The sequence below is a fragment of the Osmerus eperlanus genome, chromosome 24, assembly GCF_963692335.1.
Source record: "Osmerus eperlanus chromosome 24, fOsmEpe2.1, whole genome shotgun sequence".
NCBI classification, from domain to species: domain Eukaryota; kingdom Metazoa; phylum Chordata; class Actinopteri; order Osmeriformes; family Osmeridae; genus Osmerus; species Osmerus eperlanus.
The window spans coordinates 2,519,706-2,546,048 of record NC_085041.1 but is presented as its reverse complement, the minus strand read 5'-3'; the positions used below and the strand labels follow the sequence as shown (position 1 = coordinate 2,546,048).

General features: G+C 45.0%; 5 protein-coding genes across 6 annotated transcripts; 2 read left to right on the top strand and 3 right to left on the bottom strand.

The window, feature by feature from the left end:
* Nucleotides 1-1,808: 1,808 nt before the first annotated feature.
* Nucleotides 1,809-4,607, bottom strand: LOC134010932 (ras-related protein Rab-11B-like). The gene is made up of 5 exons (XM_062450264.1): nucleotides 4,419-4,607; nucleotides 3,140-3,335; nucleotides 2,818-3,011; nucleotides 2,634-2,714; nucleotides 1,809-2,548 (listed from the first exon to the last, which is right to left on the bottom strand). Exons 1-5 carry the CDS (start codon nucleotides 4,456-4,458, stop codon nucleotides 2,403-2,405), a joined length of 657 nt encoding a protein of 218 aa, XP_062306248.1. The 5' UTR covers nucleotides 4,459-4,607; the 3' UTR covers nucleotides 1,809-2,402.
* A 2,463-nt stretch (nucleotides 4,608-7,070) lies between these two features.
* LOC134010923 (nucleotide sugar transporter SLC35D2-like) lies at nucleotides 7,071-12,669 on the top strand. The gene is made up of 12 exons (XM_062450253.1): nucleotides 7,071-7,244; nucleotides 7,584-7,617; nucleotides 7,706-7,792; nucleotides 8,066-8,133; nucleotides 8,328-8,399; nucleotides 8,543-8,611; nucleotides 8,847-8,949; nucleotides 9,508-9,600; nucleotides 10,390-10,457; nucleotides 10,703-10,781; nucleotides 10,881-10,963; nucleotides 11,406-12,669. The coding sequence occupies exons 1-12, from the start codon at nucleotides 7,135-7,137 to the stop codon at nucleotides 11,509-11,511; spliced, it is 972 nt and encodes a 323-aa protein (XP_062306237.1). The 5' UTR covers nucleotides 7,071-7,134; the 3' UTR covers nucleotides 11,512-12,669.
* A 1,111-nt stretch (nucleotides 12,670-13,780) lies between these two features.
* Nucleotides 13,781-17,081, bottom strand: si:ch211-121a2.4 (transmembrane protein 205). Of its 2 annotated transcripts, none has more exons than XM_062450289.1 (4): nucleotides 16,945-17,081; nucleotides 15,991-16,204; nucleotides 15,731-15,894; nucleotides 13,781-15,619 (listed from the first exon to the last, which is right to left on the bottom strand). In XM_062450289.1, the coding sequence occupies exons 2-4, from the start codon at nucleotides 16,088-16,090 to the stop codon at nucleotides 15,317-15,319; spliced, it is 567 nt and encodes a 188-aa protein (XP_062306273.1). In that variant the 5' UTR covers nucleotides 16,091-16,204; nucleotides 16,945-17,081; the 3' UTR covers nucleotides 13,781-15,316. The 2 variants fall into 2 exon arrangements, with proteins under 2 accessions (XP_062306273.1, XP_062306274.1); XM_062450290.1 differs by lacking the exon at nucleotides 16,945-17,081 and adding an exon at nucleotides 16,671-16,926.
* Nucleotides 17,082-17,376: 295 nt separating this feature from the next.
* Nucleotides 17,377-20,202, top strand: LOC134010922 (ciliary microtubule-associated protein 2-like). The gene is made up of 10 exons (XM_062450252.1): nucleotides 17,377-17,603; nucleotides 17,841-17,928; nucleotides 18,299-18,469; nucleotides 18,593-18,712; nucleotides 18,845-18,979; nucleotides 19,058-19,201; nucleotides 19,305-19,396; nucleotides 19,575-19,697; nucleotides 19,835-19,965; nucleotides 20,056-20,202. Exons 1-10 carry the CDS (start codon nucleotides 17,554-17,556, stop codon nucleotides 20,073-20,075), a joined length of 1,074 nt encoding a protein of 357 aa, XP_062306236.1. The 5' UTR covers nucleotides 17,377-17,553; the 3' UTR covers nucleotides 20,076-20,202.
* Nucleotides 20,203-20,252: 50 nt separating this feature from the next.
* On the bottom strand, nucleotides 20,253-25,670 carry dhcr24 (24-dehydrocholesterol reductase). The gene is made up of 9 exons (XM_062450235.1): nucleotides 25,231-25,670; nucleotides 24,244-24,399; nucleotides 24,000-24,105; nucleotides 23,305-23,423; nucleotides 22,798-23,061; nucleotides 22,401-22,544; nucleotides 21,789-21,986; nucleotides 21,528-21,706; nucleotides 20,253-21,253 (listed from the first exon to the last, which is right to left on the bottom strand). The coding sequence occupies exons 1-9, from the start codon at nucleotides 25,459-25,461 to the stop codon at nucleotides 21,100-21,102; spliced, it is 1,551 nt and encodes a 516-aa protein (XP_062306219.1). The 5' UTR covers nucleotides 25,462-25,670; the 3' UTR covers nucleotides 20,253-21,099.
* Nucleotides 25,671-26,343: the final 673 nt, after the last annotated feature.

Here is a 26,343-nt window from a genome sequence, read left to right as displayed (position 1 = left end):
CTGGTGGAAGACATCTTTGTTCGTGGAGGAAATTCTTCAGATCTACGTCCAATAGTTTTTACTCTTTTGCTTAAGTATTTGCTCGCAAGCCTGTGTTGGGCGTCTAGTGGGCGGGGTTTGTACATGAGGTTCTTTCCTTTGTTTACATGAGACATGCTTAGTCAGTCACAGACAAACAATTTGAAAGGATTTCAGACACCGTCGGGACAGAGGCCCGAATCCTCGTCAGCTGTTGGTCATTCCTCTGCCACACGCTCTCTCTCATTGGTGGGTGTCCACAGGAAGTCTGCGTGGTTAGCGACCACGCCATGTATGATGTTATGACATAAGTGCGCGAATCTTACCTATAATATTAACCAATCCAATACGAAATGTTATGAAATTAGTAAAGTTATGTCCAATGTAGTGTGAATATGAAGGATCATAAGAGCTCGCTTACTGACTAAACAGACTTGAGAGGGCGATGATAGGTGGGGTTATGCAAATGTTCTCCCTCGCTAAGCATCCAGAGGGCAGGCCTCTATTCCTGTGTTCCAACATCTTATCCGATCACGTCATTCTCTCCAAAGAAGCATTCTTTCCTTTTGTTTTATGCATCGAATGGCACTTTGACTATAGTACAAGAATGGTGATACAGGAAGATTCTGATTTAGAAAGAGATTTTAAAGCTTGTGGTTTTTGTTTTGATGTGAAACGGAAACGAAGACTTGAGCGTTACGTAGAAGGAACCATTTACTAGATGTTTGTCAGTGTTTAATTGTTATTTTCACCACTGTTTTTGATATGATGTGTATTGTTTGTAATTTATCTTCTCATTACTCACAAGATTTTATCACTCTTAACATGTTTTTAAATACTACAATGTTTATGTTGTGCAGTGGAAACGGAACGATGTCTACACCAAAATATGTTGGTGCTTGAAATCAGCCAAGAATTGTGTGCAAAGCAAAATTAAAACCAAGCTACTGTATGGACAAAACGGCTTTGTATTCTGTGTGAAAACATATTTCCTATGAATCTTCTAATGTTCTGTACCCTAATCCTCCCTGTCACCATGTTGCTTTCAGAGGGTAAGCTTTGTGGAGTTAAATGTCCCACACAGCTGCTAAACAGTGAGAGGCATCTCCATGTCACAAGGGTATTTAGAACGTATGTGGGGATACAGTTCTATCTAGTATGAAATGCCAGGCTTTCAACCTTTTTCACACACTCAAATGTAAAAGCTAAATCATTTGAAGTTTATCATAAAGACCTTCCTCTGACCATCACACTGTGTCACATGATGGATGTTTATCTGTCAGCTGACAGATACAGTCAACTAACAGCTGACGTATAGGACACATTTAGAGTGAAGGCCGAGAGTGAATGTTTACTACAATGTTGGGACCAAGTGGAACCAAGTCCCGGTCTTACACCTAGCAGGGCCAAACAGAAAAGGCTTAGAATATGGTTGCAATATATTCCATGTTACCTTTAGCAGCACTCGGCACCATCTGGTTACCTCTAATGGGTGTGGCTTGCCAGGCCGCTCAGCAGGGGGGGAGGGGGGGGGGACCACTTTGCTTATCTGCCAGCAGACAGGGTTTCCTGGGGAAAGCACCCAGACAGAGAAACACAAATGTTTTGGGTGGTGAAGGTTAGGGGTGGGAATATTTTGGTACCTCACGATTCGATTCTTGGGGTCATGATTCGATAAAAATCGATACACGTTTTTTTTAATCAAATTTCGATTAAATATATGCTTACATAAAAAATTCATAAAAATCCACCCCTAGTGAAGGTGGATTCAAATAAACGCAGACTTGATTTTCTCTCAAAAGTAACACATTGGCTACTTTGTCTAGGAGTTTATTGTAAATTTTTTACAGTGCATAATGAACATAAAACAATGACAAGTGAAGACAAATATATATGAATAAATACACAGAAATTTGCTTTTACCATCATAAGCGAGAAATGTTTGAGCCTTGTTTTTTAGACCAATGCATATATACCATTGTAATACTGCCATTTCAAGCTACTGCAAGTTGCTATGTACACAGCACCATCTAGTGGCTATTGTTGAAATGTTCCAGCTTCTACAAATACACAGTAATCCTAAAGCACAGCTCGATCGATTTCACGGACAATAGATGCCTCATTCTTTCCTAACCTGCAGGAACTTTCACGTCAGGTCCAGGAATGACTTGATAACGTGACACAAAAGGCTTTTTTGTAAGTTTCACTTCATGGCAGAAGAGCACATATTCATCGAGTTCAAAAGTGACAAAAAAGTAAGTCTACACTGACGGAAAACGTGGGCGTCGGCATATACAGGAACAAAGACAGAGTGGGAGGAGACAGGATGAGGAAAAGGAGTGAAATGGGAGTGTGGTGGGGAGGAGTCACAGGAATGGTGAGTGTCACAGGTTTTGGCAGCACTGCAGCTTGTTGCCTTTCTGCCCATCGGTGGTCGGGGGAACACTGATGTCCACTACATTGTTGCCTGGTGATTCGTCATGTGCAGATCTGTCAGCTATCTGCTTCTGTGACACGATCCGGTAGATTTCTGAAGGGGGAAAAGGGATATGTTGGCCTTTGACTTGATTGATTACAGGTTGAACACGTAATAAAAAAGTGCTCAAGCTGCTTACCTGTTAGAATGTTCTTGAAAGCCTCTTCTACATTGGTGGAGTCCAGGGCCGAAGTTTCAATGAACGACAGAGTGTTCTTCTCTGAGGGAGAGACAGAGAGAAGGCTGAACAAAGGGACACACAGGGAGAAAATCTGCATTTCTGGATACCCAGTGCTGCCTCGTCCAGGGCTCGGAGTGCGTACCTGCGAAGGCGCGAGCCTCGTCCGTGGGCACGGCCCTGAGGTGACGCAGGTCACTCTTGTTGCCCACCAGCATGATGACGATGTTGTTGTCAGCGTGATCCCGCAGCTCCTTCAGCCAGCGCTCCACGTTCTCATAGGTCAGATGCTTGGCGATGTCATACACCAGCAGAGCCCCTACAGCCCCTCGGTAGTACCTGGCCAGGACAGAGCAGGGAGCACGGAGGGTCAGAGGGCTGGACTCACATGTCACATGGAGATGTCTTCCTGTTCTCCACCCCTGTACTTCCTGTCTCCTGGGCGGAGGCCCCGCCCCCCTACTCACGCGGAGGTGATGGCTCTGTAGCGCTCCTGGCCGGCCGTGTCCCAGATCTGGGCCTTGATGGTCTTGCCGTCCACCTGGATGCTGCGGGTGGCAAACTCCACCCCGATGGTGCTCTTGCTCTCCAGGTTGAACTCGTTCCGTGTGAAACGAGACAGCAGGTTACTCTTCCCCACGCCGGAGTCTCCGATCAGCACCACTGGAGACAGAACACACACACACACAGACAGAGAAGCATGACACACTGACAGCAGTAGAACGACGGTGCAGCGTTTGATCTGATCTCTTTGAGGATTCAGGTTCCACTTTGGGTTTCATGTAGAACAGGAGTATGAGATGAAAAATGAGATCAATTCAACACTACAGGTGTTTACTTTTTTGTACTTAAAGGGAATACTGCTACAGGTACTTCATGACCAACTGAAACTAGGTAATACCGTTTTTGATGCTTTAATTTAGACTGAGACTGGTATTTTGAGAACTGGGCCTAGACACAAATAAATTGACAGTGCATAAATGTTACAAGTAAAATGTTATAGGAGTGGAAAGTGCTGTTCCTCGGCTTCTACTGAGGAAATCTGAACTTTGCCCATCAAGAGTCAGGCCAGCAGGAAACAGTGAACCTGTTAAATCTGAGTCAACAATATTTCTAAGGCCTCCTTTCCTGCGCTGCCTCAAGTCACGAATTTTCCCAATTAGGCTCAAGTAAAAAATAAAATGAAGAAAGGTCCATTAGCCACCTAAAATGACTTTTATAAACATTCGCAACCTCGTGTTTTGATGTGTGGTTTGGATTGCTCCACAGATTCGATGTTGTAGTGCCAGTTTAGTTTGGGTGTGTAACGTTAGGCTAGCTGCCTCTGTCTTCCACCGCTGCTGTTATCTTTTAACTCATTAATATAGCAGGGAGGCTCCAAACATAGCTTCTGCATATAGATATCTACATATTTCTTAAACCACCAGCAGCAGTATCTACACAGTAAGGTGCGTGTTGACGGAAAAAACATGCAGTGACACGGGCCAAGTATGCATTGCTCAACATCATGCGAAAGCCTATGTCCCATATCAAATAACTAGCAGGCCACACACTCCTTTGAAAGATCACAACCTTACCTACATTTAATTAGATTAAGTAAAATACATTGTTTTGAGGGCTCGGGCAAAAATGCTAGCAAGCGAACTGTGTTACTAGCTAGCTACGTTCACGTTAGCTGGTTTCCATCTCAAGCAGCTGGGTGGGTAGCAAACCTAATAAGTTGACTGGAAAATGGTCGATAGTTACCTTTGAACAAGAAATCGTATTCATCATCTCTGTTGCCCATGGTTTTCAAATATTTGTTTCTAACAGTTGTTGTTAATATTCCTTCCGTAGCCAGCAAGCAAATGGTACACGGTGTTGATGTCCTGGTCCCTTTCCCGTAGCCCGCGAGACAATGCGCTGGCTGTCACGGTGACCGCAGGAAGGGGATCTTCCTGGCTCCGCAGAAAAGGAGGAGTTCAACTCACATTCCATCACATTGGTTGGTTGCTAATATCTGACCTGCTAGGGTCAGGATGGTCACTTCTACCCCTAAATCATTGTACAATCGAGGGCACCTCGCCACTGAGTAGTAGATCAGACAGTTATAAACATGCTATTCATATAGTGACTGCTAAGGGTATTAGTGATGCTTAATCCATCCTCTTGGCCTGCAGTCACGCCTTTGTAGATTATGTCTTAACAGAAGTGTCCTTACACTACAGCAACATTCAACGCTCTCACTTATTTTCTGTTGCTGTGTACACACAATAATAACTACTACACTACTAAGAATTTGCTACGTCGAGGTGGCTGGCTAACGATCTTTCACAATTCTTGAGGAGGTTAATGCACCAAAATAGCCAGAATCTAAAGTGCTTAACAACCGGCCGTCTGTTTTTGCCAAAATCGTATAACCAGCTGTACACTCATGGAGCGCCCAGGCGTAGGATATCAACATATACAAAACAGTGAACTCTCGCGGCCGCCAAGTCTGGTGCCAATGACACAAGAGAGCCGGTGTCGTGCCAAGGCACTTATCCCCGCCAGGATTTGCATCCCCTGGCCGCGGGAGCGCGCGTGCACTCTGCGGAGTTTAACTGCTGCACTTCGAATTAACCTCTTAAATGGAACAAATAGCTATATTTTTTCCTTTAATCTAGGCTTCCATCTGTCCATTCTCTGCGGGTGTGGTCTGACAAGGATGCCCCGTCTTTGCTAACCCTCCCTGCCGTCAAACTTTATTTCTGTTTTAATTTAATTTAGTTTAGTATGACTTTTCAATTAACCGATTTGTTCACCTGTCTACCATATGAGTTACAGAGGGGATACAAATTATATCAGGCCGTTTTTTTCACCTGATATAATGTGTATCCTCTCTGTAAGTTTTGCTGTCTACCATATGAGTTACAGAGGGGATACACATTATATCAGGACGTTCTTTCACCTGATATAGATTGTATCCTCTCTGTAAGTTTTGCTGTCTACCATATGAGTTACAGAGGGGATACAAATTATATCAGGCGTTTTTTCACCTGATATAATGTGTACCCCCTCCCCTAACATGCAAAGGGTCTTTCCTGCCATCATGTGTTTTATTTTCTGTGTTATTTTGGTCGCAATGAACAACCTGAGATGGTATGGAGATGTCTGCTCTTCTCTAGCAACAGTTACAGAGGGGATACACATTATATCAGGCCAGTTTTTCACCTGATATAATGTTTACCCCCTCTGTAAACATATTCTGACGGCTGTAAGATATGGTGACCTCTGTGGTACTGGCTCTGTGATGACTCCAAATAAGAAAACATGTGTCCAGATTAGTGTGAAGGGATGACATAACTACCCCAAACAATAGTTTGAAGTTTAACTCCTTTATTAAGCAGGTACAGTGGGGTCACATATTCTGACAACATACCCAATGTGCTGGTCCATGAAATATTTAGTTCTTTCTTTTCTTTACAGTAGAATATGATTATTTAAAGTTTTGAATGTAGGTCGTCTAGTGTAAGGTTTTAGGTAGGTTATTACAAATGTAACTCCTGCATGCAGTCACAAAGAAATACATGTTTAGAAACATTTCCGAGAAAATGTACCTATATTTTATTTACTTTCAGATAAACATATGTTACTATGCCTGGGGTGGTTAATATGGTCAACAGCGGTTTACTCTTTCTCCTTAGGAAGGAAAGCAATAACAAACTGTGAATACTCATATAGTGTGAGAGGCACCTCCTTGCGGGAGCGCGCACGAACCACCAACACAAAATCCTTAAAACTCTTCATTCAATCATTACTATACAGTTTGAATGATGAGTTTTAAGGCTTTTGTGTTGAGAATAACATCTGTTATTTACACAGATAACCGACATTCTTCTCTTGAATTCTATAAATAGAAAGTATGTGAGACAGGGGCGATTCTAGGATCAGACCTTTAGGGTTGCTCAGCCCCCAATGAGAATGTGACATGAATACAGTGCCTTGCAAAAGTGCTAAACCCCTTAGCTAATATAAATCCCAAATTATACTGGATAACAATTCATACATTTATGTATTATTAAGCAAAATATTGAATGAATGAAAAAACTAAGGATGTCCCTTTTTTCATGAACTACCAGCATCAAATGATAATAAACAACAATATATATATATATTTTTTTTTATTATTATTATTTTTAGGGGTGCTGAGATTAAATGTAGGGACTTGAGCACCCCTAAAAATGGTCTAAAATCTGCAATGATGTGAGACATCTGTCTCCCCTCCGTTTGGTTGCGATATCAAGACGAAATCCTTCACTTTTTGATTCAGAGTGGTTCGCGCGCGCTCCCGCGAGGGGGTGCCTCTCATGAAAGCCGTGCATCTGATCGCACAACACCAGTCCGGCGGAAGTTGGCAATGACGTCGCCGTACAGGCGGGCCGTGGGCTGTACGAGATGGCTGGGACACAGCAGGGACAGAGGGAGGGATGAACGCTTGGGGATGGCGGACAAATCTCTAACACTGTTTCTGAAGCTCTTCGCTGCTGGATTCTACGGTATCAGTTCTTTTCTTATCGTCGTGATAAACAAGAGTGTCCTTACAAGCTACAGGTAGGCTACGTGCTGTAAGGATGTGATGTAAGACGAGCTAGTTGGCTAGTGGAACTAGCTAATAAATCCTAGCGGCACTGATGTGTTGACCCGTTAACTTAAGTTTTACATGCGACTCTGAGACGTGAGATTCTTTTTTCTTGGTGACAATGGCGTGGCTCACGCTACAAAAATATCTTATGTTTTAATCTGAATGTTTAGGCTACTAGCTATGAAAGCTGTTAAATATTGTGTGCATCTTTGATGCCCAGGGAAAATGTGCATATCAGTAAGCTAGTCTATAAAGCCACTCTTTACTAGGAAGAAACCAGCACCAACGATGCATGTTTTGTTCCGCAGGTTCCCATCTTCAATATGTGTCGGCATTGGTCAAGTAAGGCACTATATCTGTTTGCCTATATTAATATCACAAACTCGACCATTCCACAGTTTCATGACATTATGTTTGTGTGTTCGTGCAGATGCTGGCCACGGTGGTTGTGTTGTGGGTGGGCAAGGCTCTGAGGGTGATCAGTTTCCCCGATTTCGACCACAGTATTCCTCGCAAGGTGAGCTCACCTGTTATCCTAATCCCCCTTATGTTAGCTAACTAAAGGACGTAAAACAATTCCTTTTAAATACGCGATTTATTCGTGTGGGCATATACGCATAAAACTTTGCTTCCAGTAGCATTAAGCAAGTTCTTGGCTTCACTTAAGGTAACTGTATTTTAAAATCTACACGCAGGCATTACATTTAATCCATGAAGACTTGCTTTTTATGTTCACATGCAACGGTAAACTTCTCAATCAACGCTAATACTTGTATCTGTTACATTGCAGACATTTCCCCTACCTCTCCTGTATGTAGGAAATCAAATAACTGGACTGTTTGGGACAAAAAGGCTGAAGTAAGGATTGATTACTAAAATAATTTATTGTGTAGTACAGTACTGGTGTCCCATTTAAGTGGTTAGGGTTGCTATAATCAGAGCGGACACAGCCTGTTTAAATACTTTGTTTTACAGATTGATGGTGTATGTGTTACATAGGGTTAGTGTTATTACATAGCTAACTTCCTTAATACACATTATTCTTCCCCCAGTCTGCCGATGTTCACAGTGCTCAGGAGATTTTCCATCTTGTTCACCATGCTAGCTGAGGGCCTGCTTCTCAAGTAAGCCTTTTTTATTCCACTAAGCAACATTATCATTCCAATGGCTCCAAAGCATAATCATAGCATTTGCCCTGCACATCGATGAACGACACAACTCAACATTCACTCTGCTTTCATCTTTCTACCCCCCTCAATCATTTCAGAAAGAAATACTCAAGGCCCGTCCAGTTGACGGTGTTTACAATGATCCTGGGGGCTTTTGTGGCAGCTAGGTAAGGTTTATAATGCCAGGTGTTTCCACTGAAGATATGCCCAATCATGTTCTCCTACAAAGAGCTGCTTTGAGGTCGGACCCCTCTTAAACGATAACATCTGAGACTCCGTAGAGAAACAGTGTGAGCTGTCAAGTAGTGACCCATACCTGTGACTGATGGCTGTCTAAGTGCATGTTTAGTAAATATACCGTTTGTCTTTGCTGAAAGGGTCCGTGTCTCTTGTGTTTCTCAGTGCAGACCTGGCTTTCGACATGCAAGGCTACGTTTTCATTCTTATGAATGACGTGTTGACTGCGGCTAATGGGGCCTACGTGAAGCAGAAACTGGATTCTAAGGTATTTTTTCTGCGCGACGGTATAAGGCATGCCGTTGTCTTGGTGGGGCTGTCTTTGGCACAGATGTTGTCAAATTAATGGAATGCGAGCCAATCTTTCAAAACATAACTTGGTAAACCCGATAAAGCTAAAGACAACAGCAAAGAATGTCAGTTAGCGATAGTCGTGGCTGCATTGAGACTGCCTGGGCTTTTACGGCTCTGTAAAAGGCCCGTCCTTATCCTGCCAGCAGCACACACTCTGTCCAGTTAGGGTACGTACTGTGTGACTCTTGAATGAGAGGCAATTCTCAGCCTGGTTTCGTCAGCTATACATAACCTCAGTAACACAAGCACTCACATTACAAACTACAAATAGTCGGGAGACATATTTAGAGCAAGCTGGTTGTCTGATGCTGCAGTCACCAGAGCAGAGAGGAGAAAGAGGCTATAGAGTGAGGAACTGGCGATACATGACATCTGCATGCTGGTTAGAGAGGAATGCACAAGTCCTCATGAATAACCCCCTCTGTCTCTCTCTCTCTCGTTTTCTCTCTCACGCTCTCTCTCTCTCCTTCAGGAACTGGGAAAGTATGGCCTGCTGTATTATAATGCGTTATTTATGATAGTGCCCACCCTGCTTTTGGCTCATCTGACTGGAGATGTGCAGAAGGTAAGCCTCTCTCTGGCTGATTCTGTTCCTGTGTGTTTCTGGCTGTCTGTGTCTTCCTGTGTGTTTCAAGTTTTGCGATCCCTGTGAAGTTGTCATGGCATCCCCCTGTTCCTCCCTGTCCAATCTTTACTTGCGGAGGCCGTTGTGCCATTGGCTTTATTACTGAATGTAGTAGGCCTGCCGTAAGGGACATGAGTGAACCTGTCGAAGTGTTGCAATCACAAACCACCCCAGTGTGTTAAGGGTTCTGTTATTGTGCGTGTGTGTGTTTGTGTATCGGTTGCGCTGGGCAGGGTCCGCCCGATTTGAACTCCAGAAGTGGAAGTTGGCAGCCGTAAAAGGCACAATGCTGCCATTATGCTGTCTGCAGAGGTGTACCAGCCACACTCCCCCCCCTGCCCCCCTGGACCAGAGCAGCGCTGCAGAGCTGCTCACTGCTGCTCACACCAACTCTGTTGCTCTCAGCCGACGCTGAAGGATCAGGCACATATGTCGTGAAGCACTGCCAACTGTTTTTTTTTCTTCGTTTTAAACAAAAGACCACAAACATCCCAAAACTTAATTGTATTAGTCTTGAGGGTGTGGAGTCTCTATATCTGCTGACACTGACAGTTGTTTTTACTGTAGTTGTGTGTTTGTGAGTGTGTGTGTGTGTGTGTGAGAGATGGGGGGCGGGTCCTGACATAATTAAAGGAAATAGCTGTCCACATCCCTAAAACTAATATTATCCACCAACAAGATCCAATCCCATACAGTCCTTTGGCTAAGTGTGTGTGTGTGTGTTTACAGGCAGTGGATTATGACGGCTGGTCGGACGCCATCTTCCTGTCGCAGTTCATCCTCTCCTGCATCATGGGGTAACAGCTTTGGAATTTTCAAACCACCTCACCCAACAGCACCTCCTCAGCCTTCCCCTGCCCTGCCCTCCCACTGTATTAGTCTTGAGGGTGTGCACTCTCTATGTCTGCCGTGTTTTCGTTTAGTATATCCGACACGCCATGTGATCGTTTCATCATAGATACTAATAATAACGCAGATTGATTCATACCAGACAGTAAGTGATAAGGTTGAACTGATTTGTGTTTCGTGTGTTTGTTTTAAGGTTTGTGTTGATGTATTCCACCGTACTGTGCACACAGTATAACTCTGCACTGACAACCACCATTGTGGGCTGCATCAAGGTAAGCCCTAGTCTACACATCAAAGCTTTCCCTGTTTCAGGAGGACATCTGTTCTGTGATGCGCCAAGCTAAGAACAACAGACGTTCTGTTCCTTCTAGAATATATTGGTGACCTACATCGGAATGGTGTTCGGTGGGGACTACATCTTCTCGTGGACTAACTTCATCGGTTTAAACATCAGGTGTGTGTCTTGTGTTATTTTCTTCCCACTTGTCGTGTCATGAAGTGGTAACTATGGTAACGAGGGCGGCGATGGAATGGGGGGTCAGGGTTCAAGCCTGGGCCAGGCAGCCCTCCGGTCTGACCACCTGTTGGGTCACGTCTGGAGCGCTGGCAGCTTCGACCTGGGGAGGGGGGCACCTGGAAGGGCAGGGCAGGGGAGGGGGGGGGGGGCACCTGGAAGGGGAGGGCAGGGGAGGGGGGGGGGGGCACCTGGAAGGGGAGGGGAGGGGAGGATGATTGCATGCTGTCACACCGGGGCAGAGAGAGACAGGTCATCTCATGCAGCATACTTTCCATGTTTGGCTGTCTGACTTTGAAGTATACTTGGAAGTTGCTCCAAACTTTGCGATGGTTTTCTTCCGCTGGCGTTCACCTGATGTTGTTACCTGTTGTTGTTGCAGCATCGCTGGAAGCCTGGTGTACTCCTACATCACTCTAACCGAGGACCAGTCGACCAAGCCGTGTGAAAGCGCCAAGCTTGAAATAAAGGGCAAGGTCGTGGTGTGACAGAGACACTGGAGATGCCTCCTTCCCTTTTTTTTTTTTACACAAACTAATGAGAGAACCTCTATTTTTGGTACGCTTTGTATTCATGACGTTTTCTACTGCCGGTGATCCGAATTCCGTGGAAACTCTTTCCCTCTCTCGCTTCCTGTTTGTGGAGACGGAACGACCGACTTAACTTTTACAGGACATGCCTCGGCTGCCGTGGTAACCAAACTCTCCAGGCTGATTCACTATCTAGGTGGTCCGTTTTTATGACTTTCGATACAATTATTTGAGTCGGATCAATTTTTTTTTACTATTTTAATTGTTATTATCATTGTTTTACTTAACTCTTGATTTGTCTAAAAAAGGGAGACATGGAGAACTTACTTATTAATCACCGGGACTACTTCAAACAACTGTAAAGTTCATGAACAAATTAATGTACTCGCGGATGAGAAGAAAGGCCGGTCTGGTGTTATGCAGTATTATGCATGGGTGTGATCGGGTGGGCGTGTTTGTGAATATCAGAGGCGTGTCTTATGGTGGTTTGAATGCTTTGGCTGTCTGTAGTCTTCTTTTGGTAAAGCGCTGAAAGTATCGTCGTGTTTACATTGTACTCCCTCAGTATTAAACTCCTTGCTATGGGCTCTGTAAAGAGGTGTCCATCCGCAACTTGATTTCAGTGAGGGCAACATGCTGTAATGATGTTCCGTTTAGTTTCTGTTTGTACGTATGGCAGTGTTTATATTTGCATTATTAGTACAATAATGTTTTTTGCACTTTTAACATGTTTTAGTGAGAGATGGGGAGTGGAGATGCCTTACTGTGAAGGGCCGCCCAGGGAGGGAGGCTTTGAAAGACGTTTGCAAGTCAGGGTCTTCATAAATGGTCGTTAGTGTAGAACTGTCAGGTATGAAATTCACTGTCTTTATTTCACAAATCTTTTTTTATATCGCCTGCACTCCATCGATCCGAGGCTGGGTGTCTTTCAAAAACGTTTTATATTTATTATTTTGTTACTGAAACATATTAAAATGTTATTTTTGTGAGGCCGAATTTTGAACAAGGTATTTGTGGGTTTGTAAGTGTTACGTGTGTGACATGCTCGTGAAGAGACCAGAAAAAAATGTTATTGTTTAGTTGTTTTTTTTGACAATAAACATACCTCATCTGCAACATGTTCTCATCATTTATATTTTCACTCAAGTAGAAGTACAGATACTCATGTTTTAAAACGAAACATGGTAAATGACCAAAGAGGTTAGTATGTGTGTTTTGTAAGAAATGACCAAAGGGCTTAGCATGTGTTTTTTGGATAAAATGACCAAAGGGGTTAGCATGTGTGTTTTGGGATAAATGACCAAAGGGGTTAGTATGTGTGTTTTGGATAAAATTACCAAAGGGGTTAGTATGTGTGTTTTGGGGGTAAAAGGACCAAAAGGGTTAGCATGTGTGTTTTGGAGGTGAAATTACCAAAGGGGTTAGCATGTGTGTTTTGGAGGTAAAATTACCAAAGGGGTTAGCATGTGTGTTTTGGATTAAATAACCAAAGGGGTTAGCATGTGTGTTTTGGAGGTACAATTACCAAAGGGGTTAGCATGTGTGTTTTGGATTAAATAACCAAAGGGGTTAGCATGTGTGTTTTGGATGAAATGACCAAAGGGGTTAGCATGTGTGTTTTGGAGGTGAAATGAACAAAGGGGTTAGCATGTGTGTTTTGGAAGTAAAATGACCAAAGGGGTTAGTATGTGTGTTTTGGGGGTAAAATGACCAAAGGGGTTAGTATGTGTGTTTTGGGGGTAAAATGACCAAAGGGGTTAGTATGTGTGTTTTGGAAGTAAAATGACCAAAGGGGTTAGCATGTGTGTTTTGGATGAGATGACCAAAGGGGGTTAGCATGTGTGTGACGTCAAGTACTGATACCAGACAAATCTACTGAAGTACAGTAACAAAGTATTTGTACTTAGTTAATTCCCCTCTCTGTCTAGATTCCTGTAGGATTCACATGCACCCTCTGCTGGTCATTACTGGTGTAGATCGAGTGAACATAGTTTACCCTGAACATGAATTAGTTAACATTATTATTTTCTGGACCTTTTCTAAAAATATTCATCTAATTTTTCAATTTATATTCAATGGATCTTTTTGTTGTTTTTGAAGTATGTAACCAAACCTCATATGTTTCTTAAAACTGCATATGTTGTGGATTGGTTAAAACATTTCCTTGATCGGAATGAAAGGTCACATTGTTTCAAATACTGGAGTCAAAAAATGTCCCAAAACTTGATCCATTCAATCATTTATTTGATACAAAAAGCAACCCAAGTCTCACAAGATCATTACAAACCCACGCCCACATTAGACACGTAATAAAACAGTTCATTAGCTCCCATACAAACAGTACTGTTACACTGAGAGGCATCTGATTGACATTCTACAGAATACATCACTTGTTTAAAACAGTAAGCCCTTAATAATCACACGGTATACAATTACAAGACACAAAAGACATAACAAATACTTAAATACCATAAACAACTGTAAATGAATTATTATTCATAGGCAAATATAAAACTATCAAATAGCTAGTCATTCATTTCACTCATCGATATGAAATGTCATTAGCAGACATGACAGAAGACTGGCACATATTGTGAGCTGACAGGATCTGAACCAGGATCTGAACCAGGATCTGAACCAGGGTACCATTACATTGATCAGTTGCATTTTCAAGAATCTCCGTGACTGAACCAAAACAGGCTGCATACGGTGAAGATCAAAAGCTAATCTCTTCAAGAGATAAATAAATAACTGTGTGACAGAATAGTATTAGAAATCATCAAGTGACCAGGGTACTATTCGAGTTTCGTGATTGCATTGTGATGTTAGCACATCCACACATACCACACATCCACACATACCACACGTTCATGAATGGAAGCGCCCACTGTTGTGTCAGGGGGAGGGAGGGGAGGGAGGGGTGGTGTTCAACTACAGGAAGAAGCTGAAGCAGTGGCTTAGTAACACAACTGCAGCCCGGAAACACAGGCGGTAAGACCAGGTTGCAACAAGGTCAGCAGGATCGCTAGCGGCAGGAACCTCGACCATTTCTATTGGCGACACCTGTGTTCCACGGTAGCAGAAATACCTCTGAATACCTGGTCCCAAACGCGACACTGTAAACCGGCCTTACAGGAAACACGGGATAGGAGAACCTATGTGCCTATTCAAACTGCCCAGGGGACAGACGCTCATAAAAAAGAAACTGCATTGCTACGCGTTATAAAAGAGAATTCACTGTGACTGCTCAAGTAAAGAGCACCAGCAATCACCCTGTGTGCTCAACCCACACCATCACCTCCTTGCATAGTTTTACACGCGCGCACAAACAACCTTTACACACAGTGACCCACATCAAAGCTCTCGAGTGCACGTGAAGGGCAGGAGAGGAGGCAACCAGAGTCCAGGTGAAAGGTGAGGCACAAGAAGAACTACAGTTAATTATGGTTGTCTGTTCTCAACCGGAACCCCTACACTCACTCCTATCTGTGTACACACGGCTACAGAAACTCAACAGAAACCTTTGGTTTCACTTTAAAAAGCGCCACAGCCATCGCTGAGCAACAGAAGACATGTATTTCCAAGCCAGTAGAGGAAGTAGTCGTATCATATGAGCAAGCATCAACAACCTTTCGAACTCAATTAACAAAGCTTTGACATAAACACAACCCCTTTTCTCGTGTGAAATGCTGGCCAGGGGGTGTAGAGTTTCTGACCACAGGGGGGGGGGGGGGGGATTGACAGTTTGGAGGGTGCATTTGTGTTATAGAGTGATAAGGTTTTCAGCCATGTGGAAAATGCTGTAAGCGTTGCAGGCTATGCAGCAGATGTTGCAGAGGGAGGACAGGAACCTGTACAACCACAGACGACCGCTAAGATGGTCGTACTTCACATCCGTCTCGCACAGCTTGGCGTACGCCTCCCTATTGGACGAAAGGCCGATGTCTTGGCCCAAGCCGCAAGCCTGCTCGATGAGGTGCATGTCGGCCATGATCTCTGACGTCATCTGTCCGAACCACTGCGCGTTCACAGCGGCTACGGTCACACACACGAAGAAGATGAAGATCTAGAAGGAGACAGAGACACACACAAAGAGAGATAAATGAGTGATCAAGACTCAAATGTATCATAGTCACCAATGCAAACCTCAAATACATTCAAACGCACGCGCACACACCTGAAAGGCTTCCCTCTCGTCCAACATGTCACTGGGATGGTAGACTGCGTAGATGGTGAGGTTGAAGAAGGCACAGGCGGAGCCCAGGTGGAGGTAGAAGGGCACCAGGCGAGACTGGATGAACCCGTAGGTATGTCTGTTCAGGTGGTTGTTCATCACGAAGCCTGCGCGAGAAGCAAGAACCGGATATGAGCACTTTGATCGGTTTCAGGTCGACCAAGCAGACCAGTATTGAGGTCAAGGGTCGGTTAAATACTAACTTGAGATGAAGGTGACCCAAATCTGCATTCCCCAATAAGTCGAGAGCAGAAGCAGCTGTAGCAGCTTGGCTGTGGCACCAGGCTCACGGTCGGTAGGCATGCTCTCTGCTGACTGTCCAGTCCTTCAGCCGTCAACCACGGAACCCTATACACCCCTCCTTTCGTCTCTTCTACTTCTCCTTGTTCCTTTCTGTCTCTCCGTCTGGCAAGGCCCCTGTTGAGAAGACGAAATGTGTTTTTTTTAGCACACAAACTTGTCTTGAAGACAACCTTGACTGATGTCAACACTCAATTAACACCACTTTTCTCTCAACCGAACGAGGGACATTCCACATTTCATCCCATCCACGCCCAAACAAAGTCAACAAATCTAACCTATGGCTTACTAAACAGTACTGAAATTGAAAGTAAAGAAAACCATAAAAGATCACAAATATAAACATAACTGCGTATGAACCCGTTTGTAGGATGTTTAAATACACCTACTCGCCAAGGGTCCCAGAATAAGCTCTGGGTTACAGTACTGTGGTGGGCGCAGCACAATTACGTCTCCTGCAGATACTTGGGGCCCACTTGAACTGTACACTAGCTATTAACCTCTCACAAATATACAGTCTGGCACGGCACAATACGAGTTTTAGCTAAATTATAGCAACAAGAACAAAACGTTTCCGACTTACCGTTTACACGTTTGGCTTAGTTTCTCTATAGTTTACCTTTGCTAAGTAACGTTTCAATGTCACCTCCACAGTTCAACCCTCCACGACAGCTAGCCAGCTAACGCCTTACCAGTCGATAGGTATTGCTGTTCAGACCGGTTGTACAGGCTACTATCTCGGTTAGTTAGACCAGATAGCTTTCAGACGTATCTCAAGTGTCTGTGTCTATTGTTAATCAGTTGCACAACAATTTGTAATTCTTAAGATAAACAAACAAAATCGAAATGTACGTCACCTGTTCCACTTTACTTCCTTGATACTTTTAACATTAGTTATGAACACATTGTTCAGTAAAGTCCGGATAAGAGTCTAGAAAGTACGAGCGACCGCCTTGGAAGAAGGTAAACGCCTTCACAATATCTTATCTCTTATTGGCAGAACGGAGTTGAAGTTGGGCGCTGACTGGCTGTTAGGATGTGTCTGTCACAAGCAGAGTTTAGTGAAAGAAGAGCATCAAAGATCCTGTCCGTATTGGGATGTGAAAGGGGCGGGGCACGCTCGAGCGTTGCTTTGCTTCAAGTGAATACAGTTAATTAAGCTGTCTCTAAATAATTGTATAAATAATGTTTGAATAGGTTATTTACTTTAGGAAGAAAATACATGTTGCATTTTGAAAACTCCCCCCCACACACATTTGGAAGACCTATAACCTGTTTGCCTCAATGAAGTTTCTCCTGACTCGGTCCAACACCGATGCCCCCCATGCAGGCGCACGGAGCCTCGTTGCTAGGAGATGTGCATCATTAATACATTATGGTTTTAGACGTCACTGTTACCATAGCTACATCTGTGCTGGCAACGCAAAGGATCAAATGTCTTTTCCCAGAGAAGAGGCATCGGAAAGATGGCGGAAAAAAAGTTTAAAGGAGCTCCGTTTGGAACGCAGTCAGCAAGGTGAGAAAGATTGATCCAGAGTGAGGTACAACTACAACTATCACCTTCCGGAGTCTGAGTGCACCAATAAACAGGCCAATCTCAATCTAGTCGTTCCAGTTCTATTTTAAGATTTTTTATTATTACCTATATTGGAACTTGAATCATAAAATCTCTTCACATAAATGTATTTAAACTGCAGCAAACTGCTGCTGGGGTTTGAAGGTCCAGATTGTTTACTGGCTGTGTCATTGGCAGGTTTGATGTTTCCGCGGTGCATCCAGCCAACAAGAGAGTTGGAACCTATACAGAGATCTCGTATTGCAAAAGGAGAACCAGTGAACTGGTATTGATACACTCTATTGATACAGTTCTTGAACCTACATCCTAACAGGCCTATGTACGATGACTCAGGTCTCCACTCTTTGTGTGTGTGTGTGTGTGTGTGTGTGTGTGTGTGCGTGTGTGTGCTATTCACACCCAGGGGTGTAGGTTTGTTTTCAAATATGGGTGGTACACCTTTATAATGACTGAGGATACATGCAGGCATTAAATATAATTTTCTTCATAAAAAGTTGGGCAAACTACTTTGCAGCTTTCAAAAAGTGGGTGTGTTCCACCCATGTATAATGAAACCCACACCCCTGTTCAAGTCCTACGTGAAGCCTTTCTTAAGAGTTTGAGTGTAAGGCCTGATGAGACTATGTCAATGGCAGGAGAGGAACCTAGGCCCTGGACTGTACAATGCTGACAGAGGAGACTTCAGTGTGCGGGCGACCACAGAGAAGGCCAAAGGCCCTGGGTGGAAGAGGGCCCAAGAGGCCACTAGGCTGGCTAAGATCCCTCACATCCTCTACAGAGAGGCCTGGGAGAACAAACACTTCTTGGTGAGTCAGAAGACCCACATTGCATCATCAGAATTATCCGTTTGCTGGGTGAAGTCGATTTTTTTTTTTAAGTGACAGGAAGAGACTGTATGTGTCTGCACATAACTTGCTGTATTTGTTTAGAAAACCAAAGTGGGTCCTGGTACCTACAGAATCCCAGACTTCATGGAGGAGCTGGAGAAGAAACCGGGAAGTGTCAGGGGGGTGTGTGAGAGCCGGGAGGAGAGATTCAGAGAGCCGCAGGTACCGCCTCACACCACTAGAGGGCAGCGCACACTACACTGTCCACTGGCTAACTCTGGAGAATGCTGATGTTCTCTCACAGATGCCCTGGAACAACCCAGAATGTGTGTGTGTGTGTGTGTGCGGGTGTAGAGCTGGACTCCAGGCCCGGGTTCCTACGGCAAAGGTGGCGTGCCATGTGCAGCTTTGGAGGAGAAGAGAACACAGTCTGGGAGCGTGGACATGGAGCTCAGCTCAGGGCTGAAACGCTTCCCTGAGGACCCTAAGGTAGGTGCTAGGCTACGAGACTGCAAGCTAAGTGTGCACTGGAGAGGGCGGGAACTGTTAATCCTTCTGTGTGTGTAGACGTGTGGGCCTTGCCCCTGTACGTACACTCTGAAGAGCAGCACAGACATCCTCCTAAACAAGAGAACCAGCAAGAGAGGACCTTACGACCTGTTCACCGGACCAAGAGACGAACCCATCGTGTCTGGATACTTTGCTGCCCCGGTAACACACACACACACAAGCACACGTACACAAACACTGACACGTCTTCCGCCACTGTTTATTGTTACCGTGGTGATCTTGCGTTCTTCTTCTACTCCTGTAGAAGTGCGCGGCCGTCACTCCAGGGGATTACAGCCCGGAGAGTTTTAGCGAACAGTCTACCACAGCACTCTGTCTCAGTATCACCGTCCCGCCGTGAGTTACCCTCCACCAGCACCCACCTCCTGAAGACTCTAACCCCCTACTCCCCCCCGTCCCCCCGTGAGTTATCCTCCACCAGCACCCACCTCCTGAAGACTCTAACCCCCCCCCCCGCCCTCCACCGATATTCGTACCCAGTATGAGACTTCCATCTGTCCCCTCGATCTTTCAGACATTTCCGGGGCCATGTGAGTACGAGACTGCTCTGGCCCGCCCGAGCCGTAGCTCTGCCCGTGTCTCCTCCTCCACCCAGCGGCTCAGCAAGATGTCGGAAAGGCTGCAGAATGGAAACTGTGTAAGTGTGTAAGTCAGATTCTCCACTCAACCCTATTCAGATTATCAAACAGGATGGCCCCCGGACCCACACACTCTGTTATACACAAGAGTATAACAGGAATTTTTCCTATCTTTCCCTTCCTTCACCCTCCCCAGAACTCAGTTGGCCCCGGTCGGTATGACATCGCAGAAAAGGGTCAGAGCAAGTCTGCCAACGGACACACAACCTCATTCAGCTCCCGAACGCAGAGATATCTCGCAAATCTCTGGAGAGACAAGCACACACAGTGAGAGACAAGTGTACAGTACACTAATTAAGGAGGAATACCAACAGGCAAGGCACTCATGCTCTGTGTGTGTGTTTGTCTCTGTTTCAGGGAGAGGCTACGGGCAATAAACCTTCCGGTGGAGAGGCAGAGTTCCTTGATGCCAATTGGTCCATCGTTAAGGAAAGCTCTGATGTCATCGGCCTGACCACGCCCACAAAATGAGATATACAAATTGACAACCGCTGCCAGTTTCAAAGTTTAGTTTCTCAACAAGATAATAAATAAAAAAAACATTTAATGTCGTGTAATTTTAAGATTCAGCTTTATTTATACACACACCAACAAAGTCATGAACACAGAAAGTATTTAACAGGGGTGGCCCTTTGAGTGGTCCTTTACCCTGACAAGAACACACCTCCAGACTCTGACTTCTCAACCATTCATGAAAATATACTCCTTCTACTCAATTGGGCTTTGTTTTTCTTAGGTAAAGGCTTAAAAGTGGGGTGAGACATACTTCAAAACACATGGCACTTTGGAGATTGAGGTTTAGGTAGAGTAAGAGGACACAACCGTTGCCATCTAAGTGATGTTTGTCTGAAGTCTCTTACGCACAGAACAGAATCTTTAAAACAAAGAAAAGGATATAAGGATTCCATGATCGCATAATCCACTGTGATGATATTACAACAGTAATCAAGAAACTGTACTTTCATCAATTTGCCATGAAGGGTAGAATCAAGGACAGAAGAAAAGAAAAAAACGTCAGGTGCTGCAGAACCATGGAAGCTGGTGCTTGAGAGAAGTTAGGGATTCTATGTGGAGCTAGGAGAGAAGCCGTGTGCCCCTGCTGGGTGCAACCTGTCAGCCACATGCTGCTGGGAAGTTGAACAAATCCACTGGGCCATAGGTGCACCTATCAAAAATACTCTGGTTTGTGAAATGCTACAAAATGTGTTCTAGCTGGATCAGGTGCGCAGAGGAGAACGGTTAACTGCTGAGGAGCTCGGTTTTATTGTTATTTTACAGACTAGATATGTGGTAACCATGGGTACGCACACCAGCTGTGAGACAAACCACTGCCTTTAGGTAAGGCGAAGGGTTCATGTAAGATTTATGGTTGGGGGGGGGGAGGGAGGGTAAATGTAGGGGTCAGTGTCGTGCCGACTTGCAGATCTTGTCGTAGACCTCGGGGAACGCCTTCTTACACCCTAGCTCCTCCCTCAGGCGGTGGTACAGCGTCCCGTCAAACATCTCCCAGAATTCCTGGCGGTCCATGTACACATCCGCGTACAGCATCTGGAAACTAAGGGAGGAGGCAGAGGAGAAAACATAGACATCGTTTAGGTGGTGTGTGTATTAAATGTGTGTGTGCGTGTGTATTATGTGTGTGTATTAGGGATGGGAATCTTTTGGTACCTCACGATTCCATTTGAATCGATTCTTGGGGTCACGATTGGGGTCTTGGATTCACGATTTTTCCGAGACTTTTTAAATTTTATTTTTAAATACATCATAAAAACAAAAAATTCCCCCACCCCTAGTGTGTATTATGTGCGCGCGCGTGTATTATGACTCACCCGTGTACTTCACGGACAAACTGCTCCAGCTGTCTCGTGGAGGCTCTGGCCTGAAAGTGCTTGACCTTGGGCTCTCCATAGGCTCCGATGTCCACATACAGCTCCTCCTCCTGGCCTTTGGGATGTACCATCCCCCGACCGGGGGGGAGTACAAACGGACACAGCCACAGAGGGTACACCTGCGACGGGACAAACCAACCTAAGGTCAGAGAAGGCCAGGCTCGTGTGTGTCTGGAGTCTCGGTGTGGCGTGGCGTCTTACGTTGATGTCCTGGTGGAAGCGCGTGATGGCGGCTTCCATGTGCTTCATGGGAACCAGCATGTCCTGCACCACGTGGTTCTGCTCGTACAGACGGCGGATGGTCTCTCCCTGGGTCAGCTTCAACAGGGAGATCTTAGGAGGAACCATCCACCCAAACAGCCAGCGGAACACTGGGTTGTTACCGAACGGGATGATATCCTGGAGAGAGAACACACAAACGTCAGACTAGGATGCTGTCTTGGATCCCTCCCCCCTCCCCCCTCCAGAGTCTGTCAAAAACCATTCACTATATAATTCACAACGCCATTTCATGTTATGGAAACACAATAATCACCAAACCACACATGACTCACTAATGGCTAATGGTAGTGTGTGTGCGTGTGTGTGGGTGTCGGTGTGTGTGTGTGTGCATTAGGGAAGCTAATGCAGAAAGATGTTTGTGCCGTGAAAGGGGGACTGATGACAAGCTGAGCCAGGCAGGATAAAAGGGTCATCATCTCTCTAATGCACAGGAAGAGGGCAGGCTGGCCCACTGTGCATGCATGTGGTGTTGACTAATGCATTCAGAAGGAAATGGTCCGGGGAGAGGTGTGTGTGTGTGTGTGTGTGTACCTGTATTTCCCAGAAGATGCTGCGTGTGTGTCGGTGGTAATACTGTCGTAGAGGGATGTACTCTACGGCGGTGCGCCCTTCAGACAGGAAACCCTGTACGTGCTTGAAGAACCACGGCTTAAAGTGCAGCCCGATCCGGTTTATCTAGAGACACAACCAAGGGCTGTTTGTCATCCAGGCACACATGCATATGAAAAACGTTTAAAGGCATATTAATGTTAAGGTGTTACACACCCACACACACCCACACACACACACACACCCACACACACACCCACACACCCACACACACCCACACACCCACACACACCCACACACACCCACACACACACCCACACCCACACACACCCACACACACCCACACACACACCCACACACACCCACCCACGCTTTTCACCTTGTCAGCCTCCGCGTGGTCAGTCATGGTTCCTGTCATGATGACCGCAGTGTCGACAGAGTACTGCAGTCCTTCTACAAACGTGTTCTCCTTGTTCTGCGAGGCCTCGGAGAACCGCCTGCAGATGTTCTCCAGGCCGCGCACGGGTTCGTACTGCAGCTTCACCCAGGCCCGCGCCGGAACGATCTTTATCTCCGCGGCGACCAGGAAACCCAGAGTCCCACAGGACCACGGAACAGCGTGGAACAGATCAGAGTTCTCATCCTGGAGAACATGCCCATACAGCGGTAATTAGCGGAAACAACATTGGAACCTTTCCAAGATTCAGAAAATCTTTCTTGTCAATTTTTGGATTATAAAAATATTACCTAAGTACCCAAAGTGGCAAAGGGGGTCATACTTATAATAATGGAGTAGTACACACTGACTTATTGTGTGTGTGTCTGTCAGCCCCTTAGCTAGTGGAATAAATCCACACAAGCACAGAAATGCAGTGAATTATGTTACCTCAGTGCAGCGGACCAAACTGCCATCTGCCAGAACCAGTTCGAAGGCCACACAGATGTGCTGGAACAATCCATAGATATGAGAGGAAGACTCTATACCTGTACCCATCACCAATCCACCTGAAGAAGAGAGAGAGTTAGAGAGAGAGAGAGAGAGAGAGAGAGAGAGAGAGAGAGAGAGAGAGAGAGAGAGACTTGTCAGCAAACAGGAAACCTTACAGGTGTGGGTTGTATATATGTAACTGCGTTGCAGTGCTTTAAGGAAGACTGGGGATCTTCAATATCAGGTGAGAGAGGAGCGTGGCTCTGAAAACAAACAGAGCTGTTTCTGAGCCCTGTGTTTGTGGAGTGTCAGATGAATGTCCAGCCCAGTGTACTGATGCTAAACATTAAGCTGCTGATCCCATTGGAGCCCCATTATGAAACCTGACCCAGGAGTGCTCCCAGCTCTCAGGCTATTTCCTCCCAGATTCATCCACAGAACTGAAACATCCATCTTCTAACTCAATAAGACCAGACGGTGACACTCCAAACAGGATATTCCTCCACAGATTGATGGGCCCATCAGTGCCATAGCCTGACAACCAACAATAGACCTACCCTACGCCATCTCTAACTCTCCCCAGCAGGACTGAACTAAGAGTGGCGGAGAGGGTGAATCTTATGTGCATTAGGTTAATGATATGCGGAACATACCCACTGTGAGGTCATCAAGCTCTGGCAGAACAGGCAGCGTCCAGCCAATGGAAGTCAAGAGAGCGGTCACCTGACCCATGTTGGCCAGAGGTTCCACACGCACCACCTGTGAGTTGGGAAGTCCATGTTTACGAATAGTGAAATCCACATTTAGTTTCTCTATGGAGAACCGAGAAGGCTGGTGATTCAGACTGGTTTAAACTGGTGCAGACTGGTTTAAACTGGTGCAGACTGGTTCTCCTACCTGACGCTGTGTGTCCACCTCCAGAATGTCCATCATGTTGATCATGATGTTCTTGTGGGTCTTCTTGTACTTGCCCACTCTGAGAGACACCGTGAGCCAACCAGGACGACCGGTACACATGTGGGACTTCCCCCCCTCCTTCTTCCACTCTCGCACCTGGAACACACACAAGGACCAATCAGAACACACACAAGGACCAATCAGAACACACACAAGGACCAATCAGAACACAGCACTGAGGAACAACAGTTTGGTGGGTGAGTGAATCAATGGAAGAAAGTTATTTTTTAATAGTCATTTACTGGACAGTAGGGGCTATGATGTATTATTGGTGTGTCTTACTGCAAAAAAAATCTGTTGAAATTCTACTTTTCAGGGCTGGAGTTATACAGCAGGCCACGGAAAAAAATACTGGTGTCTGAGGCAGTCAGGCGCTATCAATTGTGGAAACAAACCAGCCATTTTCAGGGCATCCATAAGGAATATTTTTGTCCATATTAATAGGTCAAGCAAACTATCTTTTTTTATAGCGCATCCACAACATAGCGAGGACAGAATATGGAACATTTGAACCCGTCTGCTCCTGTAGATTTACACTTGGATATGCACTAGACATTTTCCTTCCTCTTAAAGTTAATAAATAATGAATAATGGTATTTTGGCCGGCTTGGTGCATGAAAGAACAGTATGTACAATGTCCTCTTTTCGGTTTGGACTTTCCCTAACTAAGCATCGTCTCTGTCCCACACCCCAGACCTGTGCACTGAACCCCGTGCCTGGCTAGTCGTTTCCTTATCCAAATCCCTCGTTCTTGTCTAAATCCCTTTTGGAAGAGACGGATTACACCGACCTTCCTCACCCCTGGCTGTGGCCTCTCACTCCCTCACACAAACTCGCGTATAGCTGCTTTCGCTGGCATACACACGTGGACCCGATTAGATAAATAACGATAGGAGGGTGATATTTAGACTGCAGTACATGTCTCACCTGTCTCTGAATGTCCCGAACACGCTGGTTGTGCTGTTTTGGTGCGGAGCACATCTTGAATATGAGCCACGCGCGTACATAATAATACATATCAAATATGACGGATAGAGGTAAAAGGAACAAGCACACGAAGATCCATCTTTGATGAATGATCACATAATCTAAACCTTTAACTTTGATCCACAGTAAAAACATAACCACCAAGCCACCCAGATACAGTAGTGGATCCATGGTTGTCCTTCTGACTATGAAGCACGCTTTTCACGGATCGTATAGCCTATCAGTTCGAACTCTTGAGATTCATCTAATCTAATATCACTGGTATACTCCTTGCGATCACACACATACAGGTGTGCAGATAAAACCGATGAGAGCCGCAGCTCCAAAACATGACATTTCTCTGCTTAACACCGATAGGTAAGCATTGCTAGGTGGAGTTAGGCCCACCCATAGCTTCCGCTGATTGGTTGCTAACAAGGAAATAGAGATACTCCAGTTGTTGCGTTTCAGAACTGTATCCAATCCGATAGCAGCGTTGCCGTCACACCATTGAACCTCTCCTCATGTCTTCATTAGCATGCAACAGTTAAGTAATGGGCAGTCGGACATCAGATATTAACACCCAGAATTATCCATTTTAAACTAGTTTGTCGATAATATCATAAAATAACTATAAAAAAGGATCATAAAAAAAGTATTGGCACATTTTTGTCTCAATTTTTTGCAGTTAAGGTCTCCAGTATTGGAGAACCTAATTGAATCTGAAAATATAATTGAGCTGCAGTTGTAAAATGATTGTAAAAAAAAAAACGAATACAATTTATCAGTAGAAACATTTGTTTTTTATAAATGTGTCTTAACTACCATAAAGGTCAAATCAGGTATATCTGCGATAAGCTTTGCTGGCGATGACCAACAACACTTTTCATTGCTCCCGCACTGTAAATATCAATAATTAAACACAAACAAGAGAGCGCACAGGAAGAGAGAGGGGGAGATATATTGGAGTAGTCTACTGTTAGACACAGACGGAGGGTGTGGCGCCAGATAGGATTCCTTAATGGGGTGGGCAGTTCTCTCGTTCATCTCTCGTGTCCTGTTGACAAACATACA

What these genes read in the sequence shown, in the direction of transcription:
- LOC134010932 (XM_062450264.1), bottom strand. Translation starts at nt 4,458, where the DNA reads ATGGGCAACAGAGATGATGAATACGATTTCTTGTTCAAAG. An exon ending in TACAGAGCCATCACCTCCGC is followed by an intron (nt 3,012 to 3,139) that starts GTGAGTAGGGGG and finishes TGTCCTGGCCAG; the next exon opens with GTACTACCGAGGGGCTGTAG. An exon ending in TTTCAAGAACATTCTAACAG is followed by an intron (nt 2,549 to 2,633) that starts GTAAGCAGCTTG and finishes TTCCCCCTTCAG; the next exon opens with AAATCTACCGGATCGTGTCA.
- LOC134010923 (XM_062450253.1), top strand. Translation starts at nt 7,135, where the DNA reads ATGGCGGACAAATCTCTAACACTGTTTCTGAAGCTCTTCGCTGCTGGA. An exon ending in TATGTGTCGGCATTGGTCAA is followed by an intron (nt 7,618 to 7,705) that starts GTAAGGCACTAT and finishes GTGTTCGTGCAG; the next exon opens with ATGCTGGCCACGGTGGTTGT. An exon ending in TGACTGGAGATGTGCAGAAG is followed by an intron (nt 9,601 to 10,389) that starts GTAAGCCTCTCT and finishes GTGTGTTTACAG; the next exon opens with GCAGTGGATTATGACGGCTG.
- si:ch211-121a2.4 (XM_062450289.1), bottom strand. Translation starts at nt 16,090, where the DNA reads ATGCCTACCGACCGTGAGCCTGGTGCCACAGCCAAGCTGCTACAGCTG. An exon ending in TTGGGTCACCTTCATCTCAA is followed by an intron (nt 15,895 to 15,990) that starts GTTAGTATTTAA and finishes CTTCTCGCGCAG; the next exon opens with GCTTCGTGATGAACAACCAC. An exon ending in ACGAGAGGGAAGCCTTTCAG is followed by an intron (nt 15,620 to 15,730) that starts GTGTGTGCGCGT and finishes GTCTCCTTCTAG; the next exon opens with ATCTTCATCTTCTTCGTGTG.
- LOC134010922 (XM_062450252.1), top strand. Translation starts at nt 17,554, where the DNA reads ATGGCGGAAAAAAAGTTTAAAGGAGCTCCGTTTGGAACGCAGTCAGCA. An exon ending in GGGAGAACAAACACTTCTTG is followed by an intron (nt 18,470 to 18,592) that starts GTGAGTCAGAAG and finishes GTATTTGTTTAG; the next exon opens with AAAACCAAAGTGGGTCCTGG. An exon ending in GCTTCCCTGAGGACCCTAAG is followed by an intron (nt 18,980 to 19,057) that starts GTAGGTGCTAGG and finishes CTGTGTGTGTAG; the next exon opens with ACGTGTGGGCCTTGCCCCTG.
- dhcr24 (XM_062450235.1), bottom strand. Translation starts at nt 25,461, where the DNA reads ATGGATCCACTACTGTATCTGGGTGGCTTGGTGGTTATGTTTTTACTG. An exon ending in TTCGGGACATTCAGAGACAG is followed by an intron (nt 24,400 to 25,230) that starts GTGAGACATGTA and finishes TGTGTGTTCCAG; the next exon opens with GTGCGAGAGTGGAAGAAGGA. An exon ending in GCATCTTCTGGGAAATACAG is followed by an intron (nt 21,987 to 22,400) that starts GTACACACACAC and finishes TTCTCTCTCCAG; the next exon opens with GATATCATCCCGTTCGGTAA.